At 52.2% G+C, this 14804-nt stretch overlaps 1 protein-coding gene across 1 annotated transcript in view; it reads right to left on the reverse strand.

Moving 5' to 3' along the window:
* LOC144733871 (IgGFc-binding protein-like) overlaps nt 1–14804 on the reverse strand; it is a 70360-nt gene that overhangs the window by 19436 nt on the left and 36120 nt on the right. The window contains exons 20-30 of the mRNA XM_078615878.1: nt 13620–13921; nt 10845–11122; nt 9839–10041; nt 7044–7188; nt 6236–6489; nt 5263–5555; nt 2573–2844; nt 2233–2432; nt 1753–1891; nt 994–1178; nt 15–118 (exon numbers count right to left, since the gene is read on the reverse strand). Of these exons, the coding sequence (XP_078472004.1) occupies nt 15–118; nt 994–1178; nt 1753–1891; nt 2233–2432; nt 2573–2844; nt 5263–5555; nt 6236–6489; nt 7044–7188; nt 9839–10041; nt 10845–11122; nt 13620–13921 (2375 nt within the window). The remainder of the gene's footprint in view (nt 1–14; nt 119–993; nt 1179–1752; nt 1892–2232; nt 2433–2572; nt 2845–5262; nt 5556–6235; nt 6490–7043; nt 7189–9838; nt 10042–10844; nt 11123–13619; nt 13922–14804) is intronic.

The following is a 14804-nucleotide window of genomic DNA, read 5'->3' on the forward strand; positions in this document are numbered from 1 at the left end:
AGGCCTGCACGTACGTGAGGAGGAGCTCGATGTCTTTGAAGTTGCGCGTGATCACTTGGCCTTCTTTGTGGTCTTTGAGCGTCAGCATCTGGGAGAAAATCATCGACGAGTTCGATTCCTGTACGGGGAGGGGAGGGAAGCCAATGGGGAGAGAGACGGTCACACGTCAACGCTTCCATCGATGGCCAGTATCCGTGTACCACTGGTTTAGCTTAACTGTTAACTATTGTTTCATTTTACCAGGTTAAGCCCGCCAAGATTTTAGCTTCTTTTTCAGAAGCGACCCTGGCAATCACAAACGATAGCAACTCAACAAAGTGGCTTATCATCATCATCACGTGGAAATGTATAGCAGCAGCCAAATACTCTGAACACGCGGTGATGTTGATTCTAAACGCAGAGGGGGAAAAAAGGAGGAATACCCAGAGAAAAATCCTCGCGACCACAGGGAGAGAAGAGCAATGCAAACTCCAAATATACAGGCATCAGGGTCGGGATCGAACCCACGACCTGCTGCATACCAGGCGAGGGAGATAGCTTCTCGACACATCACATAAGGCATCCCCAGGAAGTGTTCATCTCTCGAGGTTACTCCAATGCAACAATCAAATCGTCGGTGGTTTTAATTGTTGGACGGTTGATGAACCAGAAAGTGAAATAGTCTGTTGATTGGTGGATGAGTCTTCTTCTGGACTCGTTGGTTGACTGATTATTGAGTCGGCCAATTCGTCACTTGATGGCTTTGTTGGTTGTTTGATCAGCCAATTGATCAGTCAGTCAATCGATCAATCAGTCAGTCGAAGGATTCGTTCCTTGATGGATTACTCAGCTGATCAGTCAGCCAGCCGGTCGGTCGATTCGATCGGCCCGATGAATGAATGTTTTCATCGGTCGCTCTCTCAGTTGATCCATTGATCATCCGACCGATCTACGCCGACGAGTCGACATGCGATCGGTCAAGGGGGAACTCCATTAATGCCTAGCACGCGTTACCTGGCAGACGGTGCCGCAGTCGTCGATGCCGATGTCGAAGGTGATGAAGTCTCCGTCGTCGACGAGGGAGCAGCCGGGCAGCGTGGGGTCATTGAGTCGCATGTCGTTCACCGTGTAGTTCAGCATCAGCACGCGTGGGACACGCACAGACATGCGCTCTCTCTCACACAACAACTCCACCTCCGCTATGGGGGGGGGGGGAGGAGAAGGAGGAGGGAGGAGCCACCGGGAAGTGTTTCCACTGGAGAAACCGAGCCGTGCTTTTGACCTCGCACGCGGTGAACGAGCGCGGACGCGGGTATGGGACATGGTGATGCTGTATCCTCATGGTGTATTGTACGTCTGTCGGTACGTTGAACGTATTTCACACTGCACGTAGCCAACCGCACTGATCAGAGGTGCGGAGGCAGGACAAACCAATGCACAAAAATAAGTTCTCAAGAAGTAAGTCCTCAATCTAAAGTTAAATGTGCATAGCTCTGGTGGCTTCCTTATATCGGACTTCACGCAAAAAGAATGCATCATTAACCCCGCTCCTGGCCCTGCTTGGCCCCGAGCCACATTCAGATCTTTTGTTGAAACCAGCAAATCCCACTTTGTTTCCGACTCCGCACGGCAAATAAAACAATCCACACCGTGAGATACCCTGCCGTTGGCTCGGCTCAGTTGTGCCAGCGGAAAAGGGGTTATGAGTGAAGGTGCCCCTGCGTGGGTGGCCCTGGCAAAAGAGGGGGGGGGGGGGTGGAGGTGGATGGGTACCTGGGTGGCAGCCGAAGCGGCCCTCCTTGAGGAAGCACGCCTGTCCCCCATGGCACCCGCCTGCCTCCTCCACGATCACCCCCTGGGAGCGGCATGTGAAGCGACGCGAGCAGTCGTGGGTGTACCACGACTCGGCCACCTGAAATCACACGACAGATGCACACACACAGGGCTCGCATCATGCGGGGGTGGTGTTAAGGTTCATGGGGTTGCTTGTAGTGTTGTATATACTTATAGAGACATAGCGTGAGTGTTGAGCTTACATGGTGATAGCAGTGGTGTCAGTGCTGGTTTAAAGTTAGTAGTGTGAGTGTTGTTGTGCTCACATATCTGTAGACGCCACACTGCTTCAACCTGCAGACTCTCACCAGCATATGGTGTTGGTGTTAGGACCCCGCTTGTCGTGATGTAGGGTGAGTGATAGGGTGAGTGGTAGGGTGAGTGTTTATCTCAGTGTGACAGTGTTCGCATTGAGCTCACGTCTCTGTAGACGCCGTCGTGCGTGCACCCGCAGTCCGCCGCCGCCACGCACGTGCCGCCCTGCAGGAAGAAGCCGGCGTCGCACACGCAGCCCTCGGCGCAACTGCGGCTCCGCGGGCACGCGGCTGCAGGTAGGCCGCACGATGATGGGCAGGGAGGGGCGCACGTGCTGTACGTGCTGCGAGCTGGGCACGCCAGCGCTGTGCACGTACACAAACACGGAGAGACACACACACGCAGTTTTTCTAAAACTACCGGGACTATACTAGGCCAAACCAAAAATGGAAGTTTGGTAGCTTTCATTTTTTGTCGAAAGCGTGGTGAAATTTCCCTCGCTTACGGCAGTTGGCGGCCGCCCTCCACTCCGCAAGCACCACTTCGTGTGTCAGGCACGTGTCGAAGTATGCCAGCAGATTCGAGCAGCGCAGCGCCGCATCCATGCCCGACACGGCCAAGTCAAACACGCAGTTGGCGAAGTACGGCCCGGGCGGCACCGTCGTGAAGCACGGGGCGAAGGGCGACTGGGCGCCACGCAGGAAGTCGCACGGTACCTCCGCCAGCACCTTGTCCGCGTCGCTGGGCGTCACCACGCGGCCGTAGTCTGGCCCACAGCTACGATCGCCAAGGGGATGGGAGGACAAAAAGAGTTTACAGATCTCTGGTTAAAGTCGGTGGCCTGGGGTTTTGGCTTGAATAGAAGCCTAGGGACAAGAGGACTGAAAATGCTCTTACAATTTGTTGCCTCAGCCAGATTCGGATGTCTTCTTCTGATGTCCGCAATGGATCGTGGTTTGGTTTCTGTCTCGGCACGGCAGGTAGCGTGTGTGTGTACGTGCATGTGTGTGTGTGTCTCTCCGGCAAATGGGGGGTTTATTCAGGAGGTCCGGTGGACTGGTTCTGGCTCTAGTCACCATGAGGGGTGGACAGTGTACTACTCGGGGCAGGAGACTGCCAAACAACAGGGAGTGGCTCTTCTTCTGACTAAAGAAATGAAGGGGGCGTTGGAGCATGACGGTGAGGTGTGGGAAGCTGTAAGCCCCAGGCTACTTTGGGCTCGCCTTCCCATCAACCAGAGGCGAGGAGTGGTGTTCATGGTTACTTATGCCCCCACCGAAGACGAACATCCATGGAGGGATGCAGGCAAGTCCGATGAGTCAGATGCCTTCTATAGGCTTTCACAGGCGCGAGCTAAAGTAGCCCCTCGGTATAAAGCTATCCTGTTAGGTGACTTTCTTGTAGCCCATGGCCTTGCAATTACCAACACGCTGTTCCGACATCGGCTCATCCACACAACATCAAAGTGAGAACATCTGCTGGATTATATAGTGACGGAACAGCGCATGCGGGCCCATGTCCTTGACAATAGAAACTACCGTGGAGCTAATCTGCCCACTGACTATTGGCTTGTCAACTGTAAGATGCGCCTGTGATTCTTCCACTCCTGTGGTGGATGTCTATCTAAGACCCCATTCAACCCCACAGAGGCCTGGTCTCAGCTAGCTCATGAGAGTTAAAAGCAATAATTTCATCATCGCCTCCCCCCCCCCTAATGCCAAGGGGAAACGGGTGAGGTTTAGAACTGTGGCTCATGCAGCTGCAATGGCTGATTTGGGTATGCGGTCCAAATCTCCCCAAAGACCCTGGCATTACAGAGGAGGTTGTTCCGGCTGGCTGAGAAAAAGCGGCAGGCCCACTCTCCCACTGTCTACAGCATCTCACATCAGAGAATAAGGAGGATTACCACAGCCTTCGATCGGAGGTTCGAAGAGCCGAGCGGCACTGCAAGTATGAGTGGCGGTCACGGGTTTTCTGATGAGATGGAGTCTGCCTCAGTAGACTGCGATCACAAATCTCTCTTTAACTCCATCAAAAAAGTAACTTGGGGGAGAGGAAATCCCTCAGCCTGGAAAGCATCATGTGAGAAATTGGGGATGACCCTGCTGAGGATGGAGTTCCTCAAATATTGGAAGAAGTAGTCATCCCCTGTGAGCGGCTGGCTGAGGTGCCATCTCTTGAGGAAGTACTGAAGGCGATCCAGAGTTTGAAACTTTTAAAAGGCACCGGTAAGACATGATCTCTGAAGCGAAATGCTGAGGGAGGGTGGCGTTTGTGTGCAGACTGCCCTATATGACATCATAACAACAGTCTGGCCCACTGGACGGGTTCCTCAGACTGTAACAACTACAGGGGCATATCCCTCCTCAGTGTGCGAGGAAAGGTCCTGGCAATGAGAATTCAGCATCGCCTTGCCAGGCACACTGAGGAGAGACTTGCGGAGCCTCAATGTAGTTTCAGGCCAGGGCAGTCCTGCACAAATGCCATTATTTCTGTCCGTTTGCTACAGCAGTTAGAAACATTCAGGATGACCTGCCTACTATCCATCCAGGGTTTAACCAGGCTGGAGCGTGAGGAGCTCACACATCTTTGAAATATCTGGACAAAGTCTTATCAGTAAGCTCCTCCATCAGGCAAGTTGGCTGGGTCATGTAGCCCGCATGCCCAGCCACCGCATGCCTAAACAGCTTTTGTTCGACTGGATAGAGGGGCTAAACGGGCGCAGCACGGGCTAAAGAAGAGATGGAGTCATGTGGTACAAGAGGACGTGGAGCTGAGTGGACTTGCCAATGACTAGTACCAGCTGTGTCAAGATCGGCCCCTGTGAAGGAGGCTTGTGAAGGACGCTACTCGGCAATTGGAGGCAGTCGCCCTCCAACAACAACGGAGGGCAGAGGAGCGACTCTCGCAACAACGAGCGGAGTGCCAGGTGGTTAATAGACACAATAGGGGGCACAGGTGGTGGGTGTATCGACCAGTCATCTCAAGCCAGTCAACCCGCGGCATATGGGTCTGTCCTGTGACTTCCTGACAGCGGGCGTTCGCCACTTCACGTGGCCTTAAAGCGCACATAGCCTGGCACAAACGCCCTGGTGATGTCACCGCCACTTAGTGGCAATTGCTGTTGTTTATGAGGTGTGTATAAGTGTGTGTGTGCACGAGTGTGCGTGTGTTCGCACGCCCGCGAGAGCTCACGTTGGTCTCCAGGCGGACTCTTCGCTCTTCCAGGCGTTGCCGAATGTGTACGGCGTGCGGTGGTGCTCGCCGGCAGGCCCCGTGAAGTCGTCGCTGACGTCCCCGTTGAAGTTCCCGCACAGCCCCTCGACGGCGCCCGCAAAGTCGGCCTTGAGCCCCACGTCCACATAGGAGAAGCCGTCGTACTTGACGGTGAGGCCGGCTGCCGGCACCGACAGCACCGCTAGGTTCCCAAGCTGCACCACCGTGGCACCGGGCAGCAGCGCCGGCAGGCTCACCGTCTCGCCGTTCAGCTGAAAGTTGCCAACAGCAATTCATCATCGTCATCATCGCTTTACATTTAATATGTCACCCATAACACTGGTCAACACACTTTTTCTGGCATAAGGTATTCCAACAGTTTTAAGGTAATTTTGGGGTGCTGATTCCAAATCTGGCATCAGTTTTTGTCTATCACATCAGGTTTTATGCTCATATACGAATAGCTAAACAGACATCCATACAAGAATAAGATAATATACAATATACAATAATAATGAAACAAACATTTAATGAGCCGTAGCACAAAGTTGTGAGAGTGACTGCATATCAATGTGAGATAATGCATATTACCATGTAAGAATTGAATTGTGAAGATAAGAAAAATATGTACAAAAAGGTCATTCACAATAGTGATGTTACATCTGCATAAACGACCTCTTCTTTGACGATCTCCGATGTACAGCTTGTGGAATGTCTCTCATCAAGGACCAGCAGTAATCTGCCATCATGTTTGAGTCCCATCGGCCTTGGTAACGTTCTTCCATAACTTTAATGTCTTGATGAAAGCGTTCACCTTGCTCTTCGCTCACGTGACCCATGTTCAGTACAACGTATCACTGGTAATTACTACCAGCATCATCGGGTGACAGGCAGACACGTTCACGCCGCGCGCCGTGCAGGTTCCATCTCGAGGCACCCTGAGGTGACTCACCTGCACGGCGCCCCCAGACAGGAGCCTGACCCTGGTGTGGTTGCCGAGCTGCACCTCGACGGCGCGCGTGTACGACACGGCGGCATGCGGCCCCAGCGCCTCGTTCTCCACAAGCACTCGCCAAGCGCCATCACGCGATGTGCCGGCATAACGCGCGGACGGAGCAGCAAGCGTGTACGCGCACGTGCCCATGAAGTCGAAATAGGTGCCGTCGAACGTCACGTAGTGCGGGTCGCCGGATGCCTGGCAGTGATCTGGGGTCGGTGGGGTGGTCGGGAGGGGGAAATGGGGGGGTTAGTAGAGGGGGGGCGGGGGCGAATTTCACAATGGCCGTGGTGCAAAATGATGGAAAGTATGGGACCAAGGTCAGATCATCGTGGCGATCTAGCCAGGGAGGTCGATGGAGTTTCTTGTTAGCGGTGACGCGACTCTATACACGTTGCCCGAGAGGTTACGGAATGGACCGCGATGGCGCAGTTCCCCAATGGATGCCGAAATCTTCACTCAAGATGCTGCAGCAGTTGCGGCGTGGTCCAACCGCCCTGTTGACGGCTGCGGTGAGCTCAAGAAGACGCCATGGGGATGCATTGCCACTGTCCGTGGCCATTGAGAGAATGTTGTGAATTTTCAGCACGGGGCCATCTCGGTATTGAATGCATCAATTGAAATGGTGGTGACGACGGGACTGACGATGGTGGTCACGATGATGGTGTGACGATGATGGTGACGATGATGATGGTGATGACGACGATGATGACGACGACGACGATGCTGGCGACGACGAAGATAATGACGACGATGGCCTCACCCTCCAGGGCGTTGCACCCGATCTTGCCGTCGTCCGTGAGTCCACATGTGTGCAGTGCAGGGCAGAAGAAGGCGTCGCAGTCCAATCCACCAGCGTCACACACGCACCGACTCCTGCAGTCGTCTGAGATGAACTCATCTCCCAGCTGGGACACGCACACACACACACGTGCACACACACAAAAACAAATATTCCCCGTATAACAGGAACAGACTGTTGGGGCAAGTGTTGTTCGCCAGCACCTATAAAGGCTATCACGGTACACATGGGGGTGGATGGCCAGAACCACGCCCGACCGCCTTTGCCTTCCCAGTTGCGATGTTTACACACCGCACCAGGTACTCAATTGAGGCCGAGTCGACCTAGGGGAAGCCCAGGACCAGTTCAGATAATCGTCACTGGTGTTGGCCGTCAGCGGGAATTGAACTTGGGTCGCCGGGTTCGAAGCGCAGCGCGCTGACCGCCACACTATCTACACACACACACACACAGCATAGTTCGTGTCATCAGCATCGGCACCATCATCATCGGCATCGTCCAGCTGTTTTGTGGACAATGGAAGTGTAGTAATCGTGTCGCCAACAAGCAATCGGTAGTGACAACGCCTCACATCCGCTGCTCATCACACTCTTGTCGATACACAACCCGGCTCAGGCCGGCTTCGAAGACTTGAGGTGCAGTTACCGTGAAAAGGCATGTGAACCGTGCGATCTGGTCCGTCTTACTTTATATGTATAGAGTGCCTTTTAGCTCGAGGATATAATAATAATAACAATGCATTTTATTTTGATAGCATTCTTTCCCCCATGCTCAAAAGCACTGAACAGTGCAGATGCGCTTCTCGGCATCGGAGAGGGACTGAAGCGACTGGTTGCGGGAGATGATGCGGACATGTGGAAGAATGACACTTTCTTTGATGTTGTTAATGCGCTGCTGACAGTTGGGGGAGGAATCGAAGATGACGCCAAGATTTCTGACAGTGGGCGAGGATGTGACGGTATACGTCACCTTGGGTGAGTGGAAATGAGTCGGCCTTCCGAAGAAGGGCCTTCATCTTAACTGAAATAAGCTCAGTTATGTCACAGTTTAGTTAAAAAAAAATGCACGCCATCCACCGTTTGATCTCAACCAGGCAGTGAGTGAGTTGAGAGACCTCAGCTTTGACCACCGCCTCTAGTGCTGAGATAGATTTGAGTGTCTTCAGCATAAAAGCGGTAGCCAAGCCCAAATCTGCGGAAAATGTGGCCCAGAGGCAGCTTGTAATACAAGATAATAATGGACCAAGGGGCAGAGCCCTGGAGGGACACCATGAACAAGAGATGCCGGGCTGGATTTACAGTTGTCAAGGCAGACAAACTCAAGCCTATCACTGAGATACGATTTGAACCAATGGAGGGCAGAACCAGAGATGCCAAGAGTGTGCTCCATTCTAGACGGAAGAAGTGTATGATCATAATAGTGTCAAACGTAGCACTGAGATCGATCAGCAGCAGAAGACTGATTAAAGCCACAATTGGCAGTCAAGCCAGTGTCAAACGTAGCACTTAGGTCGAGCAGCAGTGGAAGACTGATCAAAGCCACAATCGGTAGCCACGAAAAGGTCATCGGTGACGTAGACAAGGGGCTGGCTTCACAGCTGTGGCATACTCTGAACCTAGATTGAAAAGGTTCAAGCGCGTTGTCGTTAGTGACCGGATAGCTTTGGAGCTGGGTGGAGACAATGCGCTCGAGTACTTTCGGACAGAAAGGGCAAATTGGAGATTGGTCTGAAATTATTGAGATTTCCAGGGTCAAGACCGGCTTTCTCGAGGGTAGGGTTAACTTGAAACGGGAACGGTAGCTGCGTCAAGGGGATGTTGTTAACAATGGTGGCAAGGTCACGAATGAAAACAGGGGGACCGTGATTTGAGTAGTGCAGTGGGTATAGGGTCCAGTAGACAAGTGGTGGGATTCATTCTAGATATCAGATCAGAAATGACCCTAATCGAGTGATTTAGATGGCAGGGGGCAGTGTGCAAGGGGCCGAGGGATGAGTCACCACAACAGAGGGCACGTGGGGTGGGGATGTCACGAAAGGGCTACAGACAGGGGAGGGACGGGCAGGAGGGGAGGGGCAAGGGCAGGAAAAGAGGAAGGGAATGATGGGCAATGGGAGACGAGGCAGTAATTAAATTAAATGTATCTGGCAATGACGTAGCCTTTCGCGACCAATTTTATTCATAATAAAGGTCTTTGGGTTAGATCACATAGATCGCGTAAGCATATATGGCACAATGTGTTGACACATTCATACTTACGCGATCTATCTGTCGACACTTTTTTACTCATGCGATCTCACCCAAAAACCTTTATTATGAATAAACTATTTTTGTTTAGACTATAATATTTTCATTTTTACAAGGCCCCACGACTGAGCTATGTATCTGTTTTCACAAGTGACCTGGCTATCACAAATGATAGCTCAACGAAGGGGGGTTTATCATCATCATCATCACATGAAAATCTATAGTCGCCAAATACTCTAAACGCGTGGTGATGTTAATTCTAAATATGGAGGGTAAAACCGGAGGAGGACCTGGAGAAAAATCCACGCAGTGACCAGCACGGTGAGAGAGAAACAGACTCCAAATTTACAGCAGCACTAGATCGTCAGGGTCGAGTTGGAACCCATGACCTCCTGTATACCAGGCGAGGTAGTTAACATCTCACCATGGTGCCCCATGTCACCTGTGCGCCTCCCAGCCCAGCCAAACAATTCTGCCAGTGACCGCCGCCGCGAACCACTCGCCACTCACCTTGTAGTACTTTCCATTGCTGATGCAGCCGCACTTGTCGGCGCGCACGCACCGGTCGTGCTCCAGCAGGTAGCCGGCGTCACAAACGCAGCCCTCCACGCAGCCTCCCGCGCACTGACCCTCACCCGGCCTCCGCACGCACGTCATGGGGCACGGGGAGGCGCAGTGCGAGTACGAGCCGTTGGCGGGGCACGCCGGGGCGGCTGTGGAGAGGTTGCGGATGAGGGCGGGGGGGTAAAGATCATGGTTCACCTAGGTAGCTAGGGAGATGTAGACTCCCTCGCCTGGTGTACAAGGACGTTGTGGGTTTGATCCCGACCCTGACGCCTGCTGCATATTTGTAGTTTTCGTGTCTCTCTCCGCGTGTTCCCATGGATTTGTATCCGGGTCCTCCGGTTTTTCCCTCCACATTTAGAATCAACGTCACCACGCGTTTAGAGTATTTGGCTGCTGTTATAAATTTCCACGTGATCATGATGATGATAAGCCACTTCGTTGAGCTATCAATTGTGATAGCCAGGTCGCTTCTGAAAAAGAGCTACATAGCAGCTCAGTGGACCTTACCTGGTAAATAAAATATCTTAGTCTATGGGTCTCCGTGTGTCTCTATGATTCTCTTTTTTCTCTATGGGTGCCTTTGAGTATGGGTCTCTACGCATATCTATGTATCTCAACAGATCTTTATGTACTACTCTACGTGTTTCGAGTAGTTGGCTGCTGATATACATTTCCACACGGTGATGATGATAAGCCCCTTTGTTGAGTTGCTATCATTTGTGATAGCCAGTGTCGCATCTGAAAAGGAGCTAAATAGCGGCTCAGTGGTTGGGGCCTTACTTGGTAACAATACAAAATAGTTTAGTTTTAGTTTAGTCTGTGGGTGTCTATGTATATCTATGCATCTCTATGGCTTCAGAGTATTTGGCTCCCACACGGTGAGCCACTTGGTTAAGCTGCTATCAATTGCGATAGCCAGGGTGTCGATTCTGAATAAGAAGCTACTCACGGCAGAGCATCTCGTTTCTCCAGCCGTTCAGGGTGACGCCGGCCCTGGCACAGGCGGCAGAGTAGGTGGAGAGGGCGCAGCACAGCACGACGTCGTCCAAGCCCTGCAGCACCAGGTCGAGAACGCAGCCGTCCACGTAGGGCTGTGGGTCGACGGCACCGGCGCAGGCGGCGAAGTGGCCCACGGGGTCGCTAATCGCGCCACACTTGTCGTTCTGCGAGGCCGCGGCCACCTCGTTGGCGCTGGGGGTCTGGTGATTGCCCGTGTCGTCTGAGCCGCTGTCGTTTTCATGCAAAAGAATATATATTAAAAACAACATTCTTTTTAAACACGCTTTTATGATATGTACTGAAACGTTTAACATAAATATGTTCTGTTCAAGTACTTTGCGTTTATATATGTTTCATATACTCTTGTTGTAACCGACTCTAAATAAAAGCGTGGGGCGCGAGTACTATTTTTTGGCAAATATGTCTGGAATCACAATGGGAGGTAAGTGTTCATATATTGATAATATGTTGTAATTTTAACGTAAAAGTTTTAAGCGGGATGGGGTGGGTGGTTGGGTTGGTGGGCGGTTTGGTGGGCGAATTGGTGGGCAGGTTCGTGGGTGGGTGGGTCAGTGGCTGGGTTAGTGGGTGGGTGTGGTGAGTAGGTGGGCGAAACATTGAAGATCATCGACATCAGACAGGATGGAGCATCCCAGATCGTTCCTCGCTCGTGCGCGTACTCGATAGAATTCAACGTAAAGTAGTTGGGTGGAGTGCGTTGTTGTTCATTTGGTGAACCGGGAGATCGATGGTCGACATTCGGTCGCCGTGTCGATGCAATCCGCTGTGATTTCTCAACTTGACAATGGAATGGGTTCCGCGTGAGCGCTGCCACCTTCTTCTACGAGTGGCTATCTATCGCTAACCGAATCTAAAAGCGTTGTGATCATGCGGATTTGCCACCACGTTCAATATCCTGGCATCATGCCAGACGTGATGGTAGGTGGGCAAAGGGTTGGAAGCTACCAGAGTAGCGGGGTTGGCAGATGAGTGGGTGAGGCCTGTGAGAAGTTAGGGTGATGAAGGAAGGGAGGGGCTGCCAGTCTCATCATGTGTCCTGGTTGAGCCTCTTACGACGTTTGCAGCATTAGCTCGGGCAAAGACTCACTGACATTTTATATCCACACACGGACCATAACAAAAACCGACATTCGCCACTAGGTGGCGGTGACGTCACCACGGTGCTTTTGCAGCCGAGGTGCACTTTGAGGCCACGTGAAGTGTCGAATGCCTGTTGGCAGGGGATCACGGGACAGACCCAGGTACCATGGTTTCACTGACTGAGATGTCTGAAAGATGCACCACCTGTTCCCCCTACTGTACCAACTTGCTGCATTTTAGTCGCTTGGCGCTCCGCTCATTGTTTTGAGCGTCGCTCCTCTGCCCTCCGTTGTTGTTGAAGGGCAACTGTCTCCAAATGTCCAGTAGCTTCCTTCATGAGCCTTCTCTACAGAGGCCGATCTTGATACCACTAAGCTCCATATCCTCTCGCACTACATCACTCCATCTCTTCTCTGGCCTGTGCCACACCCATTTAGCCCCTTCTATTTGGCCAAACAAAAGCTGTTAAGGCATGTGGTGGCTGGGCATGCGGGCTACATGACCCAGCCAATGCAGCTTTGCATGACGGAGGAGCTCACCGATGGGACTGTGTCCAGACTTTTCAAGGATTTGTAAGCTCCTCATGCAATCCAGCCTGGTTAAATGCAGGATGGATCGTAGGCAGGCCAGTCTCAATGTTTCAAACCGGGGAAAAGATGTCCCATTAGCGGAAAAGGGAGGGCATGACCATGGCTGAGAAGACCCGAAGCTTCGTGGGGAGCGACAGACCAGGTAGCTTCCACACGCAGCCGACTGATTCAGAGTGAGACCTCTGGTGTCAAACCAGAACGGGTCAAAAACACACTGTCCAGGTATGTAAACCTCTGCACTCTCTCCAAAACTACACCACCTATTGGGAGTTGAGGGGTGGTGTGTTTAATGACACAAAATACCCAGGTAGGTGTTCTGTTTTGGAGGGGCTGATGTTAAGACCCCACCTCTTAGTGGCACGCTCCAGGTTCACCAGCAGCACCTCCAACTCCTCAGAGTGAGCAGTAATTACCAGATGATCACCATACATAAAATGGTTGACCAATAGGGAGCCATCCCTCGACCGCACCCGAGCATCGATTAGCCTCCCATTGTATCTGTACCAGATGGAGATTATTCCAGTACAGCCATCGAACGTTTCTCGAACTACGCAGTCGAAATAGATGTTAAATAATATAGGTGCCAGAGGACATCCCTGTCGCACCCCAAGGTGTACAGGGAATGGCTATGACTCCCGGCCACGTAGCTTTACCTGGGCCCGCCCACCATCATGAAGGTCCTTAATGATTGTGAGCAGAGAGTCTGGGATTCCAAGGGGGACCACCACGAAAAAGAAAAAACAACCCAGAGCCCAGGCCTACTGATGGTATCATAGGCCTTGACTAGGCCAATAAAGCAAAGATGTAGGTCCTGTTGGAATTCCTTATACTTCTGCTGTAGCAGATGGATAGAAAGTATGGCATCTGTGCAGGATCGCCCTGGCCTGAAACCACACTGGGGCTCCGTAAGCCTCTCCTCAGCGTGCCTGGCAAGACGATGTGGAATAATCCTTGCCAGGACCTTTCCGAGCACATTGAGGAGGGAGAAGCCACTGTAGTTACAGACGCACAAACATCCACATACACACACTTACGTCTCAGAAGAGCCGGGCTCCGTAATCTTCCAGCTGTTGCCGAAGTCGGTGGCCAACGCAGCACTGTTGCCGTCCCTCATCACAAAATCGTCGCTGGGGTCTCCATTCATGTTGGAGCAGAGGCCACACAGGGCCCCGGCGAAGGAGGCAGGGAGGCGCGCCACGGCGTGGTGGCGCCCGTCATATAGAACCTCGAGCTCGAAGTCGCTCCACAGGCGCATGAAGTTCCCTGAGCGAATCACGGAGAACTCCGTGCTCCCATTGGAGTAGTAGTACGGAACGTTGATCTCTACTCCATCCAGCTGCGGTAGATGGGTTGATATTGGGGGAGGGGGGTGGTTTATCGGTGCTGCTACATATAGCGAATGCTGCTGACAGGATTGTTCTACCCTGTCTACAGCCGTTCACTTCGCAGCAGAGGTCGCAAACGGGTTTTGATTCCTTACCCATACCCGTACCCGGCTGCACCAGGGTCGCAAACGGGTACCCGTACCCGTACCCGGCCGGGTACGGGTATCGGGTACCTGATTGCGACCTCTGGGATGAAGCCATGTTGCAGGCGCGGGTCGGTTGATTCTAGGAACTTGAATTGTGAGAAGAGACAAGACGTTGGGAAATTAGTGACAAACAGTTACTCACTAGTGACTCACGGCCTACCCGTACCCGTACCCATACCTATACCCGGCCGCACCAGGGTCGCAAACGGTACCCGTACCCGTACCTGGCCAGGTACAGGTAGCCGGGTATCGGGTAGGGTACGGGTATCGGGTACCCGGTTGCGACCTCTGCTTCGCAGAGCTGGGACCAGAGTAAAGAACGTTATCTTACGATTCATCAAACGTTTTGCAGCCTATCATGGCGGTATGTATGGTCCTAAATGTCACGTGGAAAACAGATGATAAGATCGTTAACTCTGGCTGATTGCTCCCACTGGTGCAGCCATTTGGGTGCCAGGACGACAACTCCAATGTAATGTGGCCCACATGATGTTATCACTCCCTCGGCTGCAGTGGCAGTATGTTTATGCTATTAATGTTAATTGGTTTAATTTTTTACGGTGTTTTTTCTTATTGAACCCGCAACACAAACACAACAAAGGTTATACAAATTCATGCGCGGGAAAACGTATGGATGAAAGCTAAGAATTTAAACGTTGATTGTTGATGTTACGTATCTGTCAACCAG

Source organism: Lampetra planeri, chromosome 48, assembly GCF_965212315.1.
Source record: "Lampetra planeri chromosome 48, kcLamPlan1.2.h2, whole genome shotgun sequence".
In the NCBI taxonomy this organism is placed as follows: domain Eukaryota; kingdom Metazoa; phylum Chordata; class Hyperoartia; order Petromyzontiformes; family Petromyzontidae; genus Lampetra; species Lampetra planeri.